Source organism: Chiroxiphia lanceolata, chromosome 4, assembly GCF_009829145.1.
Source record: "Chiroxiphia lanceolata isolate bChiLan1 chromosome 4, bChiLan1.pri, whole genome shotgun sequence".
NCBI lineage: Eukaryota > Metazoa > Chordata > Aves > Passeriformes > Pipridae > Chiroxiphia > Chiroxiphia lanceolata.
In genome coordinates, this window is record NC_045640.1 from 57,277,365 (window position 1) to 57,297,448 (window position 20,084).

The window sequence follows — 20,084 nt, forward strand, 5'->3', positions numbered from 1 at the left end:
GTAATGGAACAACATGAGTGACTTGAAACTACTTGAGTCTGATTCCCTGTAGGAAAGGGTTTATGTGATCATGACATCTGTGTATCACCTATAATAACATCTGAACTGTCACCCAATTGCAACTAGATTTGACAAAGGAATAGACGTTTCAAGGATAATGAAGTCCCTGTAAAAGCCCTCCCCTCATCCCTGAATAAAGATGTCTGCATAGCAGCAGCTCACATATTACATGGCATTTCAGACCCCGTCCCCCATAGGAAAAAAGTGTAACTAGTGTTTATGCCTCAGCTGCTCTATATAAATCAGGGAATATGCAGCCCCATCACTTTTTTCTACTGATCATGAGAGCTGGTGCATGGGAGAGGACTCAAAGGGTTGTGATTTTTGTTTTTTTTAATGAAAATATTTTGAAATCTTTTTTTTCCAGTTTAACATTCAAAACAATTCCCAGCCTCTGCTGCCCAGGAGTTGGGAATGCAGTGTATTTTCGTTGCCATCAACGTTGTTTTCCTTCAGCATAAAGAGTGAGCTGGCTCTTGGAAAACCCAGAGAAGAGGAAACACATAAACCCTCTCTTTACTTCTTAAAGCATGATGGCTAGCCTTATGGTCACATCTGGTGCAGCCGGTTTTTAATGCATATAGATTGGGACACAGGGAAAATCAGTGAAAGCTGAAATACAGAATAAGTGAAAAGCCGTGCTAGGCTGAGGAAAGAAGCGCAAAGCAACTGGTTTCTTTTCCAGACAGCTAAATGGATGAGATTTTCCACCCTGTTCCCCTAAAAAATCTGTCTCTTCAGTCGTGGAGAACAACTGAGTGACAAGAGATGGATACTGTGGATGAGAAAGAGGAAAGGAGCCAGGTCCTGCCCTCAGGATAGGCAGGGGCCAGACACGGAGCAAAAGAAGGCCCTTCCAATGAGAGACGGCTTCACCTAAGCCAGAGTACAGCTTGCGAAAAACAGAGAAAGCTTTTTTCCACCTCTCTGTACACTTTAAAGAATATGATGTAATTTTTTATTTGTTTGAACAGAAAAATCACCTTTCTATGAAACCACGTATGATACTTAGTCTTGGGTGACTAAATGGAAAGCTGAAGGACTGATCTGCAGAGGGACTTAAAAAAGCTGAGGAGCTTGGTGGTCATCAGAAAGAGATGCAACTTTGAACCTGTTTAAGTCGTACCTTATTAAAAATGCAAATTAAGACCAAAACATCGAAACGCAGGCATCCCGCCAGTTGCATTGCGGAGCTGTAAATTGCTAATCAGACAAGTACCACACTGAGCTTTTTTCTTCCCTTAAAACACAAAACCCCACATGCACAATGAGCTGCATAAATGAGCTCCTCAAAACAAGGAAGCAATCAGGCAACTCACTTCCCAAAGTTGCTAATCTTGGGCTGCTGAGTTACTTCTGACCCTCCACATGCAGCTGCACTGTGAGCACAGACTTGCCACATTACGAGTTCAGACTTTGCTGCCATTAAGCAAATGAGCTGCTTCAGGGCTCAGAACAAGGCAGAGCGTATTATCAGAAAATGTGCAGATGCAGGGAACACTGTTCAAAACTCCACTGCTTCTTCCAACACTCACACTAACTTATTCAGTCCTTGTAACGAGCTCCATAGCACTGCTTTCCTTTACTTTTTAATTTTCTCCTTTTCCACAGTGACAACTCGCAATATTCACCTAAAGCTTTTCCCAAGTAATAAAGACTACAAAGAGTTTACTCTATTTTCTGCATGAAGAGAAATCAAATACTAACCTATCCCTGGTGTGCATTAAATATAACCAATAAACAATCATTAGCTGCCATTGGACCATAAAATTTGAAGAGCCCTAAACATATCATGTTGTTCATGGGAGCTCAGCGGTTTGTTTCACGTGGCTATACAGCCTCCTTGTCAGGGTGCAGTAATGGGATATGTATGCACCAGACATGCCTTTCAAGGGTGCAGTATAGGTTCTGCTTAATGGAGTTCAGCATCCACATTGCTCATGCTTCTTCCTCCAAATACTGGCAACAACGCTGCAAATAAAACAAGTTCAGTGGAGCCACCCAAGACAGACCGCACTGTTAGAAGCTATTTTCTGAGCTACATTTACATGCACGAAATGTCGGCGGCTGGCTGATGGACTTGGAGGCTGTGTACATACACAGGGCTTTCATTTTGCTTTCTGACAGCTGGATTGCTTACCATGTATATCCTGCTTTATAGCATTCCAAATGGGGGGAGAAGGGGGAAGAAACAATAGAGAGATTCCTGCCATGATGAATTTGATCACCAGTGGATGAATATATCTACAAGTATGTTTTCTAAAATATATTGAACCATTCAAAGCGTAGCTGCTTTCCTCTGCAATTTGTAAGAGACTTTGATATTAAACTCAGGAAGGTATGGGAATATGGAATAGCTTCATGCTGTCAATTTTGGATGGCCTGCTTCTACAACAGGTCCTCTCAAAGGGAGACTTCTAAAGTCTTAACTGAGCATTTAATTCTAGACACAAGTTATTTTCAAACGCTAACAAAAACTGCAAATGCTATTTTCCCTCTGCATTTTGCAGCATTGCCCACCATGATCCTTGACATAAATCCGGCCAGGAGATGGATGGATTTGGTTAACACACGGGACAAGGCACATGATGTGACTTTTTAAAATCGCAATCCCAGTATTTTCTTTTTTTTGCAGCAAAACTTGAGCTGTGGCCATTTAAGACTCAGCAGCTGAAGACCTGGTCTGTAAGAAATGGTCACTTGGAAGTTCACGTGAGCATTGCCAGAATCACTTTGGCAATGTGGGGGAACCCCACTGTCTGCAGTGGAGCTCCGTGCTTTTCATCTTTACTTTAGAAATTACAGTCAGAATAAGGTGAGATGCAACACTTCTGAAAGGACCAACCACCGCTCAGCTTCTTCACATGAACAGTCCCTGTTAGCCTGAATGGGATGATCTTTTAAGGGAATCACTATGCTGCTGCTTGGTTATAAAAGCAAACTAATCTTTTAATATAAGTGGTTTGAACTACTCTTAAATAAAAAAATAGTAAAAGGAAAAGGATTGATCTCAATTCTTGAAATAATTAAGCGTAAAAGAGTATCTTTACAGGGCAGCCACTCTAAAGTGTCAATATGAATAGTAGGGCATGGGACACTTTAGAAAATCACAAGCACCAAGTGATATGCAAAGCAAGAAGGAGAGGAACAACTACCTGTTCCTGGCTATGTAATCTGGGCATGTGTTACAGGAGGGTTGGATTCAGAAAGGCAAATGAAATCAAAAAAACCTACACTGGGTGTCTAAGCAAATCATTCTGAGATGTATGAATGGTGGCACCAAATGCCGGGCAAAAAACAAATAACACTAACAGCTCCATAAGTCCTGCTTAAACAAATGCAGTAAATAATGGAGGGAGGCAAGTAATATATTCCAGAGGATGTTTTACAAAACCTGGCAAAACCAAGCAACTTCTTGCAATCAAATTATGTATGCCTGGCATATAGTTCACTGCAAATTCTAATCAGTTCTACCCTTCTAATAACATTACACTGAAAAATACATCATCATCCATCAACCAGATGGAGCATGATAGTTATACAAAACATATTGTGTGTTTTTTATTTTCCTCTGAGAAAATGTGATAAAAATGTGCATTGTGGAATTAAAAATTATAAATAAATATTTTAGGCTTTGCAAATATCTGTAAATACTTACTTGCAAAATATTATATATACATGTTTAATTATTAAAAATACTACTTTATGCTGTGGGGAGGGAGACATATTTTACTGGCACACACATACAACTGCTGCCTCCTCAATGCCAAAACAGTGAAGTTTTGTTGTTCGCCTTCAGTGGATTTCAGCCAAACTTTCTGCCTGTACCTTCCGTGCCATGGAAACATTTGGGCACCCAAGGCCTGTTGGGAAAAAGCAGGGTATCCCATGGAATATGTTTATTTTGCTGTGCTTCAGAAAGGTCCATACTAATTTAACAGGAACAGAAACATTTCAGCAACGCAAAGCTGCTGTGGTGCTTTGTGGGAGCTGTGGTTAAAGACTGTATTCCCAGGCTCTACAGCCATCCTGTTGCATGCCACTAACTCCCACAAGCTACACTCCTACTCTAGTCATCCCTACAGAACATCATGAAGGACTCTGCAAAGATGAAGGTGGATGCAAGTCAACTGCTGTGTCACATCCAAAGCCATGCCCTGGGCTTGGGAGTGTCCTTTCACTATGAGGGAACAAAGTAAGACATTTTCAGCACCCAACAGTTACAGAGCACTGTAAGGGAACGCAGTTGGTGCTAGCTTCAAACTAGCTGCAGTGCTGGGTTTTCTTGGCAGGCAGCTCAAAATGTTGAGATTCTCCGTCCCTGGAGGTTTTTAAGATGAGGCTGGACGTGGCACTTAGTGCCATGGTCTAGCAACTCTGGTGGTAGTGGATCAAGGGTTGGACTTGATGATCTCAGAGGTCCTTTCCAACTCGTCTGATTCTATGATTCTATGAGAGAGAAGTCAAAAGGATCACACTGATGCTCCAAACCCTGTGATGGTAACGCTGCAGAAGTCACAAGGTGAGCAGCGTGGAAAGTAGCCACTAAATACCAGACTGCAATGTGGACCGGTGAGGACACAGCTCCAGCAATGGTAAATGTATGGGAACTGCCTTTCCAGACAGCTGGACTCGTGACCCTTTGGCTGTAACATGTTTGAGGCTCCACGTGCCGAATGTAGGCTTCTGTGAAGAGACAGGTCCTCTGTAGAAACACCACAGTAAGAATAAATTTGTCCAAAGAGACAAGGTAAAATGTTTCCATACCTGATTCAACAGGTGCTTATATATTGCTCAAGAGGGGATGTGAATAGAAGAGCTGGTTGGGGCAGAAAGCAGGTGGCAGCTCATGGAAAATCTTCTCCAAAAATGGTGATCAGCTGTTGTGTCACTTATTCTTTGCCTTCTAGGCCTGTCAAAGTCGGTCAGACTACTCTGGATAAATTGGTAGAGATCCTTGAAAACTTACACACTCCTACCTTTATCTGTGTGGGCCATTTCCTTTCCACCAGGCATGACATTTATACAAATTCAGGTTGCTATTCTCCTACTCATGGGAGGAACACAACACAAATATCCATCTGGGATCCAAACCTATCTGCTGGCATGGTAATGGATCGTGAGCAGCTCCACTGCTCTACAAATCTGCTTTTGCAAGAAATCCGGCTCATATATACTAATAAGATTTCTGGCAAAAAATTTGTAGTTGAACTTAACAGAATATCAACTGCTGCCATGGCCTGACACAACTTATGCTAAAAAAGAGCTTTATAAACACCACCAGCTCATTGCTATGTACACCTTCATACTGAGCCCTTAACTCAGTTAAAATGACATGGAAAGGCAGCCTGACAAGGGAAGCAAAAAAAAAAAAAAAAGTCAATAAAAACACTACTGTAGCAAAGATGGCAAAGAGAATCAAAGGCTCATTTTTTCCTTTGTTTTCCATTAGACAGTGGTGTACAATAATCTAAATTGTGCTTTGATACCAGCTTCAGCAATGCTGAAAACTCTTTTAAGAATATTTATAATGATGAATGATATAGCTGTTCCAATTTGCCAAGAGTCTAATGCACTCCACAATCATCACCTGTTTTGCCTGTAGGCTCTATTAATTTGATAGAACACTTAAAAAAAAGAGGAAGAAAGCAGTATTTATTCATTCAAATAAGAAATACTCTTTGATTAGAGAAGGATGACCTTGCTGAGACTTGGGACAGTCACCTCTGCTGATGTTATGCAATCATGTGATAAAATTTTCCTCAACTGACTTCCCTGGAAAATACCTTTGCAAATCATTTCATAGTGGGGAATTTGTCCTGTGTCATCACAGTCTGCACTGGAGACAAAGAAATGAGGCAAGGAACGCCTCCTGGCTGAGCTCTGCCTGCACAAGCCCTGGGGGCTCCTCACATCCCTTCATCGTCCCCACTCCCATCTCTCCTGCCCAGGTCCAAGCAACGCCAAGCTCACTCACACTTTGTCCGTGCCATAGCTCCGGTAGTCCACCGCTGCTGACACGGCCACGATCAGCGCAGGCATGCCATAGCCCACCAAATAGAAGTACTTCCTCCGGGAGTGTTCGCTCTCAAAAACCTCCACCAGCATGATGTAGAGCTGCACTCCCTCCAGGAACATCCAGGTGAAAGCTGCCAGGAAGAAGAAGTGCAGGAGGGCAGCAAAGACGGCACAGGCAATCTGCATGAGGATTGAAAAGAGCAAGGGAAGGTGTTTGTACCATGCTGAATTAATGCAACAGTCTGGATTACTCTTACTGGGAGGTTTAATAAAAATCAGGGAGTTCTTATCTTCCCTCCCCCAAGGAAGAACTTTTTCTCACTTGGAAGATGTGTGTGAATTATTTCAAAATAGACACACCTTCACATATATAAATTACATTAAAAGATACAACGGTAGGTATGTACACAGTCTGATAAATAAACATATAGAGATGCACAAAGTGTAAGTGTATTTTTACAACCTGCTTATTGAACAGACACACACATCATTTACAAGCAACACACATACAGCCTCTGAAATCACAGCAGGCATCAGCATGTGACTCGCAGTTAACAACCAGGGGCCCAACCCTGTGAGGATTCATGGGTGGAATTCAGACAGCGCTAGAACGTATCTCACTGCACAGTCAAACACTGCACATGCACTGAGAGAAGTGCCTGTGACAGAAGCAGAAAACTCTTTGTCTCTTACCGGCTGGTCAGTCCGGTTGATGCCGATGAGGAAGAGGAGTTCTGCCACGAAGAGGCTGATGCACAAATTCTTGTGAATCGTGTTGCGATCGCTCTGCAGCCCACGGAAGAAGCAGAAGGTGAAGATGCAGATCAGGAGGCAGACCAGTGAGAGCAGGATGCCAACCCATGTGATGAAGTCCAGGAGTAGGTCATGGACTGCATCGCTGTGCTGTAGATAAAACCAAAATATCTCATTGCTGCATGATGCATGACTTTTAATTCATCCCAGACACAGAGTGAGGTTGCCTGAGACTCTTCTCCAAATATTTGTACCAACTCACCAAGCTGTGGCACAAAGTACCACTACCAAAAAGATGAAATGGACCTAAACTTGAAACCTGAAACACTGGCTCCAAAGTATCTTGCAAGCTGCAGGTGCCCTAAACAGACTCAGATCCAAAAACATCCCAGAAACAATGATGCTGTTGTTGAAAATACTGAGATGTCATAGCTAGTCTTGCGTGCAGCTCCATCTTACGCAAATGTGGTAAAGGAGCACCTGGACACACAGCAAAGAACCATCAAATGCCATGAGTCAAGTGTAAAAAAGTGTGTCATGCTGACAACATTGTGTCCAACAACCCCAAGTCCATTACAACCATTTACCAACAGTGAAAAAAGAATCTCTTTAAACGTTCGCAGAGATGTATGAGCTTGAAGGCTTGGAGGCTTTGGACAGAAAGAGATTGCGCAAATTAATTTTTTTTTCCACAGAGGAAGGAGAAAAGAAGTTTGATTTTTCTTTTTCAACCCTAGAGTCATATTTTAAAAATCCTAGGAAGTCAGATTGATCCCTAAAATATTACCCAGAAAAAAAAGGACAGATCTTTTAACACGAATTTGCTTTTAAACTGTGACAGAACAGTGATTTTAAGACAGCCTGGAAAGCTAGTGATTCCCTGTGATGAACTCGTAACATAGTTTTACTCCAAAGCCATGCAAACAAGGCCATTTCCAGTGGCAAAGTAAGGCAGTAAAGTTTTGTGAGGGGTAACATAGGCGTGCCTTGGCTCTGCTGATAAAACAGTCCTGCATTGTTCCTGAGCTTACACTAAGTATCCCTCACAGAAAGAGGAGGGGAGTGATGAGACCCTCTTGGTAAGAGTATCCTAGCACCTTATTCCTTATTCAGGCTGTAAAACTCACCCGTAACTCCCCAAGTTTCCATGAGATGCAGTGAAATTAGAGGGTAAAATGTAAATAACAAGTGAGACATACACGGTGAGTCAGGAGATGGTTGCTTGGGGCTAAGTGGTTAGACTCAATCAGCTGAGGAAAAGAATGGCTGGAAATCTCTGGGGGTTTTCCAGGAAGACCAAAGGGGCTTGCAACCCAGCTTTGTGGTCCACCAGGTTGTGTTATAAATGGTAATCACATTCCCCACCACTTCTGGCATTTCAATGACTTAGGCTGGCAAATACAATAGTGTCACACTTCAAAAAGCCAGGGCAAACTGGAAACATTTTTCTCTCCATGGGATAAAAGCTTATGACAGATGGAGAGAAAAGGTGATTAATTTATCCATTTTCTTTGCCTGCCTGCCAATGATAAAGCCACATCAAATGTCAGGCCTTTCCCGATATACACTCTGCTATGTTAGCACCCACAAGAAACAACTCAAACCTTTCAGCTCTTTGGCTTTATCAGCATGAGTGATAGGTATCAAATGATAATGAAAGATGGGGAGTGACTCTCTGTTCCATCTCTTCCATGCTGGAAGCTTTCTCTTCAGAGAGACTTGGATGTAGAAAGACGGAGAGCTTCCTTGCCCAAACACTCTTGAAGCTCCTCCTCAGTATTTCCAGTATCTAAGGAACTAGAGGTCACAAGTCCAACAGGGAGACAAGAAATCATTGTGTGCTTTCTGTAGATCATGACAGAAATGCCTATTCCAGCCAGCTCATCCAGCAGCGCCCAGAACACTGACAAGATGAAGCACATCATTTTCCTGGCTGCTGCGCATTGCTTTATCTCAGTGTCATTCCAGCTCATCCATCCCTCTTAACTCTACGAAAAAATGTTAATGCAAACCTTGCACCTTGCAAATCATTCTTTTGTCTGAGGCTGCTAGAGAATGGCAGGAGAACATCTCCCTGAACAAGCCTTCATCTGATTAGACTGCCCTGCCAGGCTGAATGGACCAAGAGCTCTTGGGCTGGGTGAGCAGGACAAGGCAGCTAACGGAGGTGGTTACAAGGAAAAAGCAACCACACAGACTTTGGCCAGACGCACCCACCCCACCCAGACGCAGCCAACAGCACAGATTCATCTATCCCAAGGCAAATTTAGCTTGGTGTAGGGAAAATTCTCTGAGGGCTTCTTACCCTAGATGGGGGGATGAATCTCAAAGGTCTCAGTTCCTGCACCGCTTATCACAAAACCACAGCTCTGCTGACTTTAATACATGATGCAGGAATTACAGGTGTTTTTTGCTCCTGGAGTGGGATCCTACCATCTGGGTTCATGGTCTTCCTCAGGGAAGGGCTGCTTGCCCAAGAAGCTTACCATGCTTAACAATAAACATGCTTCGTTGTTGTATTATTATTATTATTATCACACTACTCTTCTTTTTAATATTAATCGTAAAGATAATACTGACTTTATGCATATAACACTCATCCCTGGAGTGCTGGGAAACAACCATAAAACCAGCTTCTCCATAATTACAAACTCCCTCTCCAAACTCAACAAATTCACAAAAGAACAAACAAAAAGGAATAATAACAATAAACTGGGAACAAGAGCAATTTAAAAACACCTCAGGGGAAAAAATATGAATTCATAGCTTTTCTAGTAAAGTCCAAGAGAGAAAGTGGGTTGAATTTTAAGAGCTGGATACACTCCATCCTGTTTGGGATGCCCAATTTCAGGTGCTACTGCAGAGCCAATGAGTCAAGGAAGGTTGGCATCCTCCCCAGGGCAGCACCAACTACCCTCAGGGCAGGCATATCCAGAGTTTTTACACCAGCAAGTACAACAAAATGAAATTTGCCTTTTGCTGGAGATTGAAACTTGTGAATTACTGCAGTGTCACAGCTCACAAAGCAGAATAATATGGGAAAAGGAGGAATAGTGGTAATCACTCCCAATGCCATGAGCTTATCCTTGCCATCACCCAATCACTGTGTGACAAATAAGGGAGCAATGTACCTGGCTTACACAGCTGGTATATGGAGTTCCGAGGTTAAATATGATACATAGCACACCAAGATTTTGTATTTGGGTCTTAGTCTCCAAGCCTGGCCCCTTAGCCACAGAAAAATGCAAAAGGAGTAAATCTTCTCTTTACCCTGTCCAGCACTATTAAAACACTCCTTGACTAAGGATAAAATAGCTTTGATTTGCATGCTGATCACTGAATCACAGATTGGATAAGGTTGGAAGGCACCACCAGTGGGGTCATTTGGTCCAAGCTCCCTGCTCAGGTCCATCTAGATTCTGTGCTGCTGATCATGACCCTAAGGGATTTTTTATTCCCTAAAGATCCCTAATGACATCCTTACGGAACAATGCAAGCCCTAGGGTCTCTAAAGCATGCAAAATACTTCTGAAACCACCAGTGTATTGGTAATAGTCAACTCTTGCTTCTCAATGATCTCCCAAATACCTGGGCAACCAGAAGAGCTCATGAGAGATACCAGATGTCAGTCCAAGAGAGAATTTCCTTACAGAATCAATCAAACAGCTCCTTGCCCAAATGTACCATGGCTGACAAGACTGGTGCTACATGGCAGAGCATGCAAGACACTGAGTTTTGTTACCACTAAGCTACATAAACTTTACAGGTAAACTGACATGCAGATTACTTTCAGCACAGGAACAACTTAATTGAATTGAATTGAATAATTGAATAATTGAAAGAGATAAAATAATCCACTGCAGTTAAAGGGCTTCTATATTAAGTATGTTTTACACTTATGATTTAGGTATGAGCCTGACCCAAATCCCAGTGAAAGGAAATGTCTCTGGCTTTGGAATAAAGCTCTGTTTTTGCTCCAGTGGGGCCAAGAGCAGTAGGAGGAGAGTGTTCATGGAGACTTGTGCAGGAGGAGTTACTGGAGAACTGGTAGCAACCATGGCACGGTGAGCAGGCAGCCCAGATATTATCCAGGCTGGGAAAATCAATGAGGAGCTCTGGCAGTGCCTGTACACCAGAGCTGAGCTAATAAAAACAAATCCCAGGGAATGTCAGCTTATGACAGAATGGCTCTCCCTGAGATGAACAGCCATTTCCTCCCTTATTAAAAACATCAGCAGAAGAAAACAGCAGCCAAACTGAGCTGCCAGCAGCAAAGGACACATTCCTTTGCCTAATCTGTCCCTCCAGGAATGGAAGAAATAATATCTTTGGGGGTAGAGGAATAAGCAAGCAGTAAATAAAAACACAATGTCATAAACTAGCTCAGATATGACCGCTCGGCGCCTGGTGGGAGCTGGCAGTGTACTGGGCTGGGCAGAGACCCAAGTGGGACAGGTTTGAACTTCTGTGCATTGCTGATACTGCTTCCTGGATTTGTAGCTATTTGGGGCCATGCAGGGTCCCTCTGCCCTTTTTCCCCCATCACTGGTGGTGAGAGAGGATTACTGCTATGACCCGTCTGTAATGCTTTGTGGCTAAGTGCAAAGGGCTACTTAAGAAGCAGATGCGTTTGTAAATGTGCCAAAAGCATCAGCTGGGGTACATGGACTGGGAGGAAACCCCAAAGGACTCCTCAGTGTGTCTGGGCTGGCTAGAGGCATCACCTACCACAGCTATGCAGGTATGAGAGGTTTTGGGGGAGCTCTTCCCCCTCTGTGGCCAAGAGGAGTATGTGCTGGAGGCATCCCACAGCAAAAACAGCACCCATGGGCCTGGTACATATCCCCTCTCTACTCTGCAAAGGCGATGCTGTCAGGACACCATCAGGTTGTAACCCAGGAAAAAAAGAGAGCCCCTGTGCAACATCACTGTCTTCAGGCTACGGCCGTTCATAATAAGGCTCAGATCCCCAAGCACTCCTGCAAGGTGCTTTAGTTGCCTTTCCTCTCCTTGTCTTAGTCCACAAACCTACCTTCATATTCCGCGTGGGCAACACGGATCATTTTCCTCCTCTTCCGCCTTCCTCAGTAAGATTAAGGCCTCCTAGCAGAATTCTGTCCCACAAATTTCTCCCCAAAATGCAACAGCCTTCCAGCAACTGCCAGAAGCAGCAGCCAGCACAAGTCACAGAAACCTCCGTGACCAGAATAAAGCTATATGGGGGCAGGTGAGCACAGAGAAATGGGTACAGACCTCACCTCATTGCATGTTATGAACACTACTGCAGATACAGCATGTGGCAAGAGCCCAGTGTTTCCACTGCATTCACCAACACTGCTGCCATTGGAATGCAGCTGAGGTGAGATTCAGTTGTTGAGAAGTGGTGAGGCTTGGAAAAACAGCTGCATCCATCATCCTGCCCTTCTCTGCTGGCTGGATTCAGGCAGTTCTGCTTACTCATATGGCATCTCCATCCCAAGAAATGAGCTGTGGTGGTTGTGCCAAACTCAGTGTACACATCTACCCAGCCAAGCTGCCAGCTTGTTAACTTGAGTTTCTGGAAAAAGTCTGGTCACAGCATCATCAGCTTCTGCTGTCACAGTGATGGTCTTATCCAGCCTGGTGCCGAGAGACAGCTGGGACGTTTCCACCACACCACGGCCACTACCTCTGCTTTGGTCCACACATCCAACACACTCTCGGCCAGAAAGGAAGGGTGTAGCAAGACAGAGAGCAAGGCTTGCCAATAGGAGCTGCAGGAATTTCGTGTGAATTTTAGAACAGAGGGTCAGGAAACCCTGCAGAGTGATGATGTTTCCATGCTCTGTGGCACAACTCCTTACTATGAAACTAGCCCTGTCTGGCAGCTTGGAGAGTCAAGAAAAGCAATACTAAGCAAATATGTACCTGTTGGACTGAAGGGAAAGGAAGCCATGGCTAATAAACTGCAGTGTGCTCTAATTTCTGACACTTGTAAGCACCAAGCTAAGAAACTGCAAATTCAGGGGCTGAAGGGTATTTTTGTCTGAAGCCAGGAACAGTTGGTTCTCTAGTTGTTTCCAGGTTGGACACCCAAAAGTGGAAACCTGAGAAGATCTGGGTCAGTGCTTTGGGGAATGCACAGACAAGGACCAGTGAGATGTCCAACAAAACACATGAGAACTAGAAACAGCAAGACACAATTAGAGCTCAACGCAAAACAATGTGTGTCAAACTGAGAGTAAGGAACTCAATGAACTCCCTGGAGTGACTTGCAGCTGTCTAACCTAGACAAAAAGCTGAAAGACACTGCTACCAGTTACAACTCTAAATAGACCCCATAGGCATAGATTACTTGACCTAATAGGTATATTTTAATTAAGGTATAACCAACATGCTGTTTATAGCTCCTTGTTCTTGGGGTTCACTGAAGTGACAGATTTCTGTCCTTAACACATACTCAAATACTGCTGTATTTTGAATTTTACAATCTCACTGAAGACAAACACATTTAATGATTTTTCCACTTAATTAAAATAGTCCTTATTTAATAACATATTAGAACAAGTTACTTTTTGCAACGTGTAATATATAAGCTTGGGGTTTTTTAGAATTAGCACCTTTGATGGTACTAAATGATTTGTCTTGCAAAATTCATTACATGGAGGTTTCAGTAATTTAATTCTGCAGTTAGAGTGTTTTTGTAATCCTGCACCCACTTCTGCTTTCATTCATTTCTGCTCAATCCCACAAGTGCTAATATATGGATAAACCAGCTTGCAATAACTTCAGCTTGCTCTTTATATCTGAAATGGCTGTACTGCTTTAGGCAAGGGACCACTGCATTCCATTCAGACGTCACATATTTTTATTCCTTTCTCTCCTTCACTTGCCTTATGCTTCCATTCCCCAAATAATTAGCACAGTGTAACGTGTTTGTGGTATAGAATAACACCTGAAAGCTTCCTATTAATTGCAACAGTTAAAACAGCTTTCTTTTTTTCCCTCTTTCTCTTTTTTTTTTTTTTAAAAAGAAAAGTAAGACCTGGCATTCACTACATATTGATAAGCAATGTTTATCTACCCTGGGGTACCTTTGCTTACTCTGTGTTGGGTGGGTTTTTTAATTGCATTTTCCCACCAGCTCTAAACTTGTTTTCTGGCTGCATAATTTTCCCATGATACATTTAAGATGCATCTGCTATAATTAATATGATGAAAAGCACAAGCTTATATGAAAAACAGCCTGTAAATTTTGACTAATTCTGCAGCAATTACATAGGTAGAATGGCTTATTTAACTATGGGCTTTGTTCCATAGCATGGGAGCCACCACATTTTTATAGAATTTAAGGGTGATAACATCCTACCAATTCAAGCAATAGATAGATATTAACATAGATCTCGTCTATGTTAAACTTATATCATAATTTAACAAAACATCTATGAGACTGTAATAATTTTCTCATAACACAGGTCAAATGAGCCTCCTAGATGGTAAAAATGGTGATTTGTTTCCAAGTCTTAAAACCTCTCTGCAAAAGGAGGTTCTCATTTTTCCTGGTAAACGGTCTGGCAGGGCAATGAGCACAGCATGTCTGTAAGGTCATCCCTTACCAGGAGGATTCATCAGTGAGATCCAGCTCACAACTTGTTATACAGTCCTACTGTTCTCACCCCATGCTAGCTGGGGCTCTGACAGGGGCTAGAGGGGTACCTGCAGATGAGGGTCCATCACTGTTCCCAGCAGCTATGCATCCTGCTTGTGAGCACAGCCAGCTTTTGGCCTTGGGCACTGTTGTTTTACCCCACTGAAGTATGTGGGTGAATAAGAAACTCTGGGCCCAACCAATTTTAACAGGCAGAAAGCATCTTCAAATTAAATTCTCCTCTTAATCAGGTACTGTCGTATTAAGACCAGAATTGATCCCAGCAACTTCTACTCTTGAAGCACACCAATAAATCCCTGTTGCCATGGTCAGCCAGTGTCATTTTCTGCCCCTTCGGACAAAGACATATTACTTTTTCATGCTAGAGAGCCAGAAGGCCATCAATCAACTCCCTCAGCGGCGCTACCTTCCAGCTCCACCTTGCCACATCCTCTCTGCTAATAATTAAATTGTAGCCTGTAACTTGCAGAGCAGCCACTGAGGTCTCCTCTGGAGAACACACTCTTTTGCCATGTTACCAGGGAGGGACATCACTCATGACCAGATGAGACACTTGTCAAATAGGCGCTGTTTTTTTGATTAAGGAACAGGACTTGGATGTCTGCTCCCCATGAGGCCTATTGTTCAGTCTCATTAGGTAGGGGGTTATATTCACTAATTACACCAAAGGATGCTCCCTATGGATCCAAAAATTCAAACAACTAAGGACAGTAAACTACAAATCTCAATTACCGGAGAAAATTATTTCTGCTGCAAAACTCCCAGAATATTATTAACTATTGTGCGTATGAAGGTCCTCTTTAGGGATCCTAGTCACTGGCCAGAACGCTGCTCTAAGAGGTCCTGCACACAACATCATTGCCCCATTGACACATTCCACCTCCAAGAAGACTAACAGGTCTTTGAGGCATGGAATGCCTCTTTGTACAAGACACAAAATAACAAAATGGCTCAAAAGCATGTCTCTGAGCAGTGAGTGAGAGTCAACGAATGACAGCAACCCCCCTTTATTTTTAAGCCTCCACTTTTCCAAAACAGTAGGTATTCTGCTGCCAAGACTTTAAAATCAATTCAATGCAATAACATAAGGAATGTCATAGAAGCCACATCCCAGATTTGCCAAGAGCCACATGGTCAGCTCCACCAGCAGACCAGAGCGAGACAGTGTCACCAGGAAGAGCCAGGTGAGAAGCAGCTGGAGGGACGAGCTGCAAAGGTTTGCAGGTGCCATACCTGCCTTTGCCCTCAGACCGGGATGATCATTAAAGTGGGCATGCCAGGAAGCTGTCTGGTTACATCAGAGTCAATAAAGTGCAGCCAATTTGGCTCTTACAGCAGTGATACTTTGGCTGCAACAAATGATAAAACATGACCTGAAAGTCTTGAGGGTACTTGTTAATCCAGAAACAGCCACCAGCTAATAGCACACTGGCTTGGCACTCAGGAAGCTTCCAGCTGTATCTCTTTCCAACCTGTTGGTGAGGAAGGGTCTAACATCCTTTTCCTGCAAGATGAGATAACACGAGCACTACTTGTCTAATGAGGTTTGGATGAAATGTGCAGACAAGGCTGACCTACTTGCAGTTTGAGAAGAGGCTTGTTCAGCACCAGCCTGTATCCTGCACATGCAGTAGGGATCACCCTCATTCACACCAATGGAGTGGAAACTTATCTGCATTTCCCAGGTGCAATCTCTGACTTCAGTGACTCAGGTATATCTGTTAATTCCAGACAGGCGATAACAAGCCAAGCACACATTTCTTATGAAAATTCAAGCAGTTGCAGGAAACTGGCAAAACCAGACCTGGACTGCAGAATGCCATTAACCTGTAAAAATGTGCTCTGAATAGGCCATTTCTGTAGACATCTCCCAGGACAATGCCTCAGTCATTTTATGGCATGTTTCCTGGACTAGAACTGACTCCTGTAGAATAAAAAGGATATGTGAACCTGCAGCAACAATAGATCTACCCCTGCCCCCCTCAGCTGGTTCCAGCTGTTGTGGTGAATGTGCTCCCATGCTCTCATTTCTTTTTTTTTAAGAGCTTTAGTCATGCATGATGGTTGTTTAATATATATTTTATTGCAGCTCTTCACATTCCTCTTCAGATTATGAAGTAGAACAAAAATATACAAAGCAGTGACACTGGAAGGCTATTTGAGAAAAGGTCTTTTAAAACCATAATAGCTTTTGTTGTTATATGGTCATGGAAGTGGTTCTGAAACGTTCTGCCTGCATAGAAGATGCCAAGTCCATATCTAGCTCAGAGCTGTGGATTCTGCTGCAGTGCCAGGCACACGATATGAAGACACTGCAACACAGAAAATGACTAGGCCAAAATCTTTTGGGCTTCAGGGCCTTCTCCTCTTCTTTCTGTAGCAGTTGAGACAGTTCTCAATCAAAGACAACCAAGGCAGCTTAGGAAATGGAGGACCATCTCAACCATCCTCCTGTTCCTCAATAAAATCCCAAATGTGCACTTTACTCTCCAAACCATTGCAACAACAAAGAACATCTACTTTCAGGAGTAACTATTTAGCTCCAGTGGTAGTCACGTGGAAAGCCAGAATTATACTACAGACCTAAATGCAGGTGAGGGAACTAGTTGATCATGTACTGGCCTCAGGTAGATGTACAGTCTATACAGGATGGTATAAGAAGCTTCCCTTTTATGTGTAGCTCACTGTCACACAACGAGATGCAGAGAAGGTAACTTTTTCCTCCTAACTGGAAGTGGGAAAACACTTTTGAGTCCCCACATGTACCTCACACAAACATGTGTGGCAGTGTATCTGCAGCTGCTGCAAGCAGGACACACAGCTTGCACCCAGGAGGCAGACTGCAGCCAGGGTGCTCAGTATGCCTACACTGAGGAACCCACGAGCAAGAACTCAGCCAGGAGATGTTCTGCACCGGTTACCAAATGATATGGCAACAGCAAGCCTGCTCACTCATTATCCTCAGCTCAGAACTGCCCAAGCTAGGAGCTTAAGACAGGATTTGCATTGGTATGACTATCTCCTGTTTCACCATGCAGCAGAAGGAAGATTTACACCAGATGGTTTCTACTTTTAGAGTTCCTGTCACACAGCAACTTCCCTGCTCAACTCCATTTGCAGTAGGAAAACTGTATTACACGTTGACCACTTCTCCTGCCCACCCAGCGCACTGGCAGCCTGTGAATGTGCAATGCCTACCTTAACTTCCACATGGGCCATCAGGACTGCAAAGTTGGTCAGGTGATTGCAGGAGCATGTGGTGTGCGTCTTGTTAGTTGTCAGGAGGCGACAGCCCTGGGTGGACCAGTACCCTGTCATTGTACGTTTTGTATAGCTCCAGAACGAACAATTCGGGTTGAAATTTTCTTCTGACTGCTGCAGGGAAGAAATTAATAAATGTAATAAAAATGATAGGCTCTCAGAGATTTCTAAATGCACTACTGAGGCATTTCGTACTCTCACACTTTAATTTTAGATAAATAATCAGCAGTCAAGTATTACTTGCCAATACTAGAGAAAGTTAGATTGTTGCTGCTCTCTTTCCTAATGCAAACTTAGTTCTTTGTTCTTGATTAATTTCAGGCATTGACTAAATCCAGCTCTTCCAAACCAGACTGCTTCATTTGCATTGCAGAGGAGAGAAATTAATTGCTTTAAGCAATCAACTTTTGCAATGACTGTGCTTGGCTAACAGGAGGACTAGCAGTCCTCTTTCACTGTAATTCCACCTTCCTCTAACATCCCCTGCCACCATGATAAAATAATAATATGGTCTATTCTAATATATTGGTAGTTTTTAATTACAGAATGACGCATGTCAGCAACGGAGCAATGGGCATCAGCTCAAAGGAGATATTTTCTTTACTTCTATTAATGCAATGTAAAAGAGACCACCTCCATAAATAACACAAAGTGCAAAGGAACAAAAGTATAATTCAAAATCTAATCAAGCACTGCTGGGGGCCTCACAGCAGCCAACTTTTCCATCACTTTATTTCAGAAACTGAAAAAAAGAGAAGCGCTTTTCGAACTCACACACCTTGATGTGCTTGACAGTAAACACCACAGGATCAGCCAGGTAAACCTTATTGCTGAACTCTTTGTTTATTGCTGCAGTGATGACAGGGGAGTTGACAATGACGGAGTGATTAGTCGACATTGCTTCTGTTCCCAACTTCATGCTGGCATTCTCCGTGGAGAGATAGGTGCCCAGGTTGTTGTACAGTACAAAAGCCACCCTGATTTCACCTAGAAGAGCAGTAAGAGGTTAGATATCCAAATCAACTCACTGGGGTGATATTTTTCTAGATGACAAATCTCTTCTCTGAACCAATTTCAAAACTTCTCTGAGAAAACGTGAATGGACCAAGAGGTGGCTTATGAAAACCCACCTCCTGCCAATCCCAGTGATCACCAAGAGGTGCAACAAGCATCCCATGGATAAGAAAGGCAGACCTCCTTCTTCCAAAACAAACTTTTATAAGCAAACAAATCAGCGGAAGACAGACAGAGAAGGTGGGCTTATTTTTGACACCAGTAGGTGTAACTGGCTCCAGGAAAAAGGAGGCCAGGTGGTCAATTTCTCACCTAACATCACTTTATTCTTCAGGCTATGCTTGGGAAACATGCTGGCCTGTCACGCAGATGCGGTATAAAATTATAATTTAGTCTGTTAATAAATTAAGACTTTTTCAGAAAAGTGTAGGGACAAATCTGAGAGAAGAAATCAAAACCTTTCCAACACAGTTCCAATCTCACATGATGGGTAAAACAAAAATCAAGAAATTTAATTTAAAAATATATTTATTTTCCTAATTTGCCAATCAGATAACCAGAAAAACACCCTTAGGAAGCCTGCAGAAAACCTGGGCTACCAGCCAACTGTTTTTAACTGAAACCATCCAGTTTGCCTTCTGTTTTGCACATTATTTCACAGGCTATAAATAAGAATGGAATGTGATTTGTTTGCCTCTATTTGTATTAGTTGTAGAGAGAGGTATGTTTTTGATTCTATAGGAATCACCACAGCTTCTAAGGAAGGTGAAGCACTGATGACTCCAAAGGTCCCTCACAACCTAAATTCTTCTATTATAATTTATTTCTAGCTCTTTGGTTGCCTCCAGGCATGTGCCAAGCTGGTGCAAATTGATGGGGTTCTTCTGATTTGATCAGAACTCCAGTGATACTATGTTTAGAAACACAGACTTCCCCTTCACTTTCTCTTTCCCTACAGCATTTCTCTTTCCCTACAGATCTCCAAACCTTGATAGCAGAGTGAAACTCCTGTCCTGATGGAGTTTTGCTACACATCTTGAGTTTAGACTGTCTCTAAAAGAAATACTTCTCTGCAAATCCTATATCCAAAGGTGCAAAATGCCATCAAGGGAGCCAATGGCAAAACTTTATTTTTGAACCACCAGACCAAACTTTACTTTCAATAGTTGCCTGAAATTTTTGGAAGTTTTAACACATCTGGTCTGGCTGTAATACTGCCCTATATTCTTTATTCTTTGTTTAGAGAAAGGCAAGGCACTGGAAAAGGTTCCCCAGAGAAGTTGTGGATGTCCCATCCATGGAAGCGTTCAAGACCAGGTTGGACGGGGCT

The 20,084-nt window shown here is 42.9% G+C and overlaps 1 protein-coding gene across 27 annotated transcripts in view; it reads right to left on the bottom strand.

Annotated features, from left to right (window-relative positions):
* The window catches only part of ADGRL3 (adhesion G protein-coupled receptor L3), a 513,383-nt gene that overhangs the window by 59,901 nt on the left and 433,398 nt on the right, over nt 1–20,084 (bottom strand). For 26 of the 27 annotated variants that reach the window (XM_032685704.1, XM_032685699.1, XM_032685696.1 and 23 more), the window contains 4 exons: nt 18,519–18,727; nt 17,678–17,854; nt 6,772–6,981; nt 6,038–6,258 (listed from right to left, as the gene is read on the bottom strand). In XM_032685704.1, the coding sequence (XP_032541595.1) occupies nt 6,038–6,258; nt 6,772–6,981; nt 17,678–17,854; nt 18,519–18,727 (817 nt within the window). The remainder of the gene's footprint in view (nt 1–6,037; nt 6,259–6,771; nt 6,982–17,677; nt 17,855–18,518; nt 18,728–20,084) is intronic. The other variant, XM_032685683.1, reaches the window with a different exon arrangement.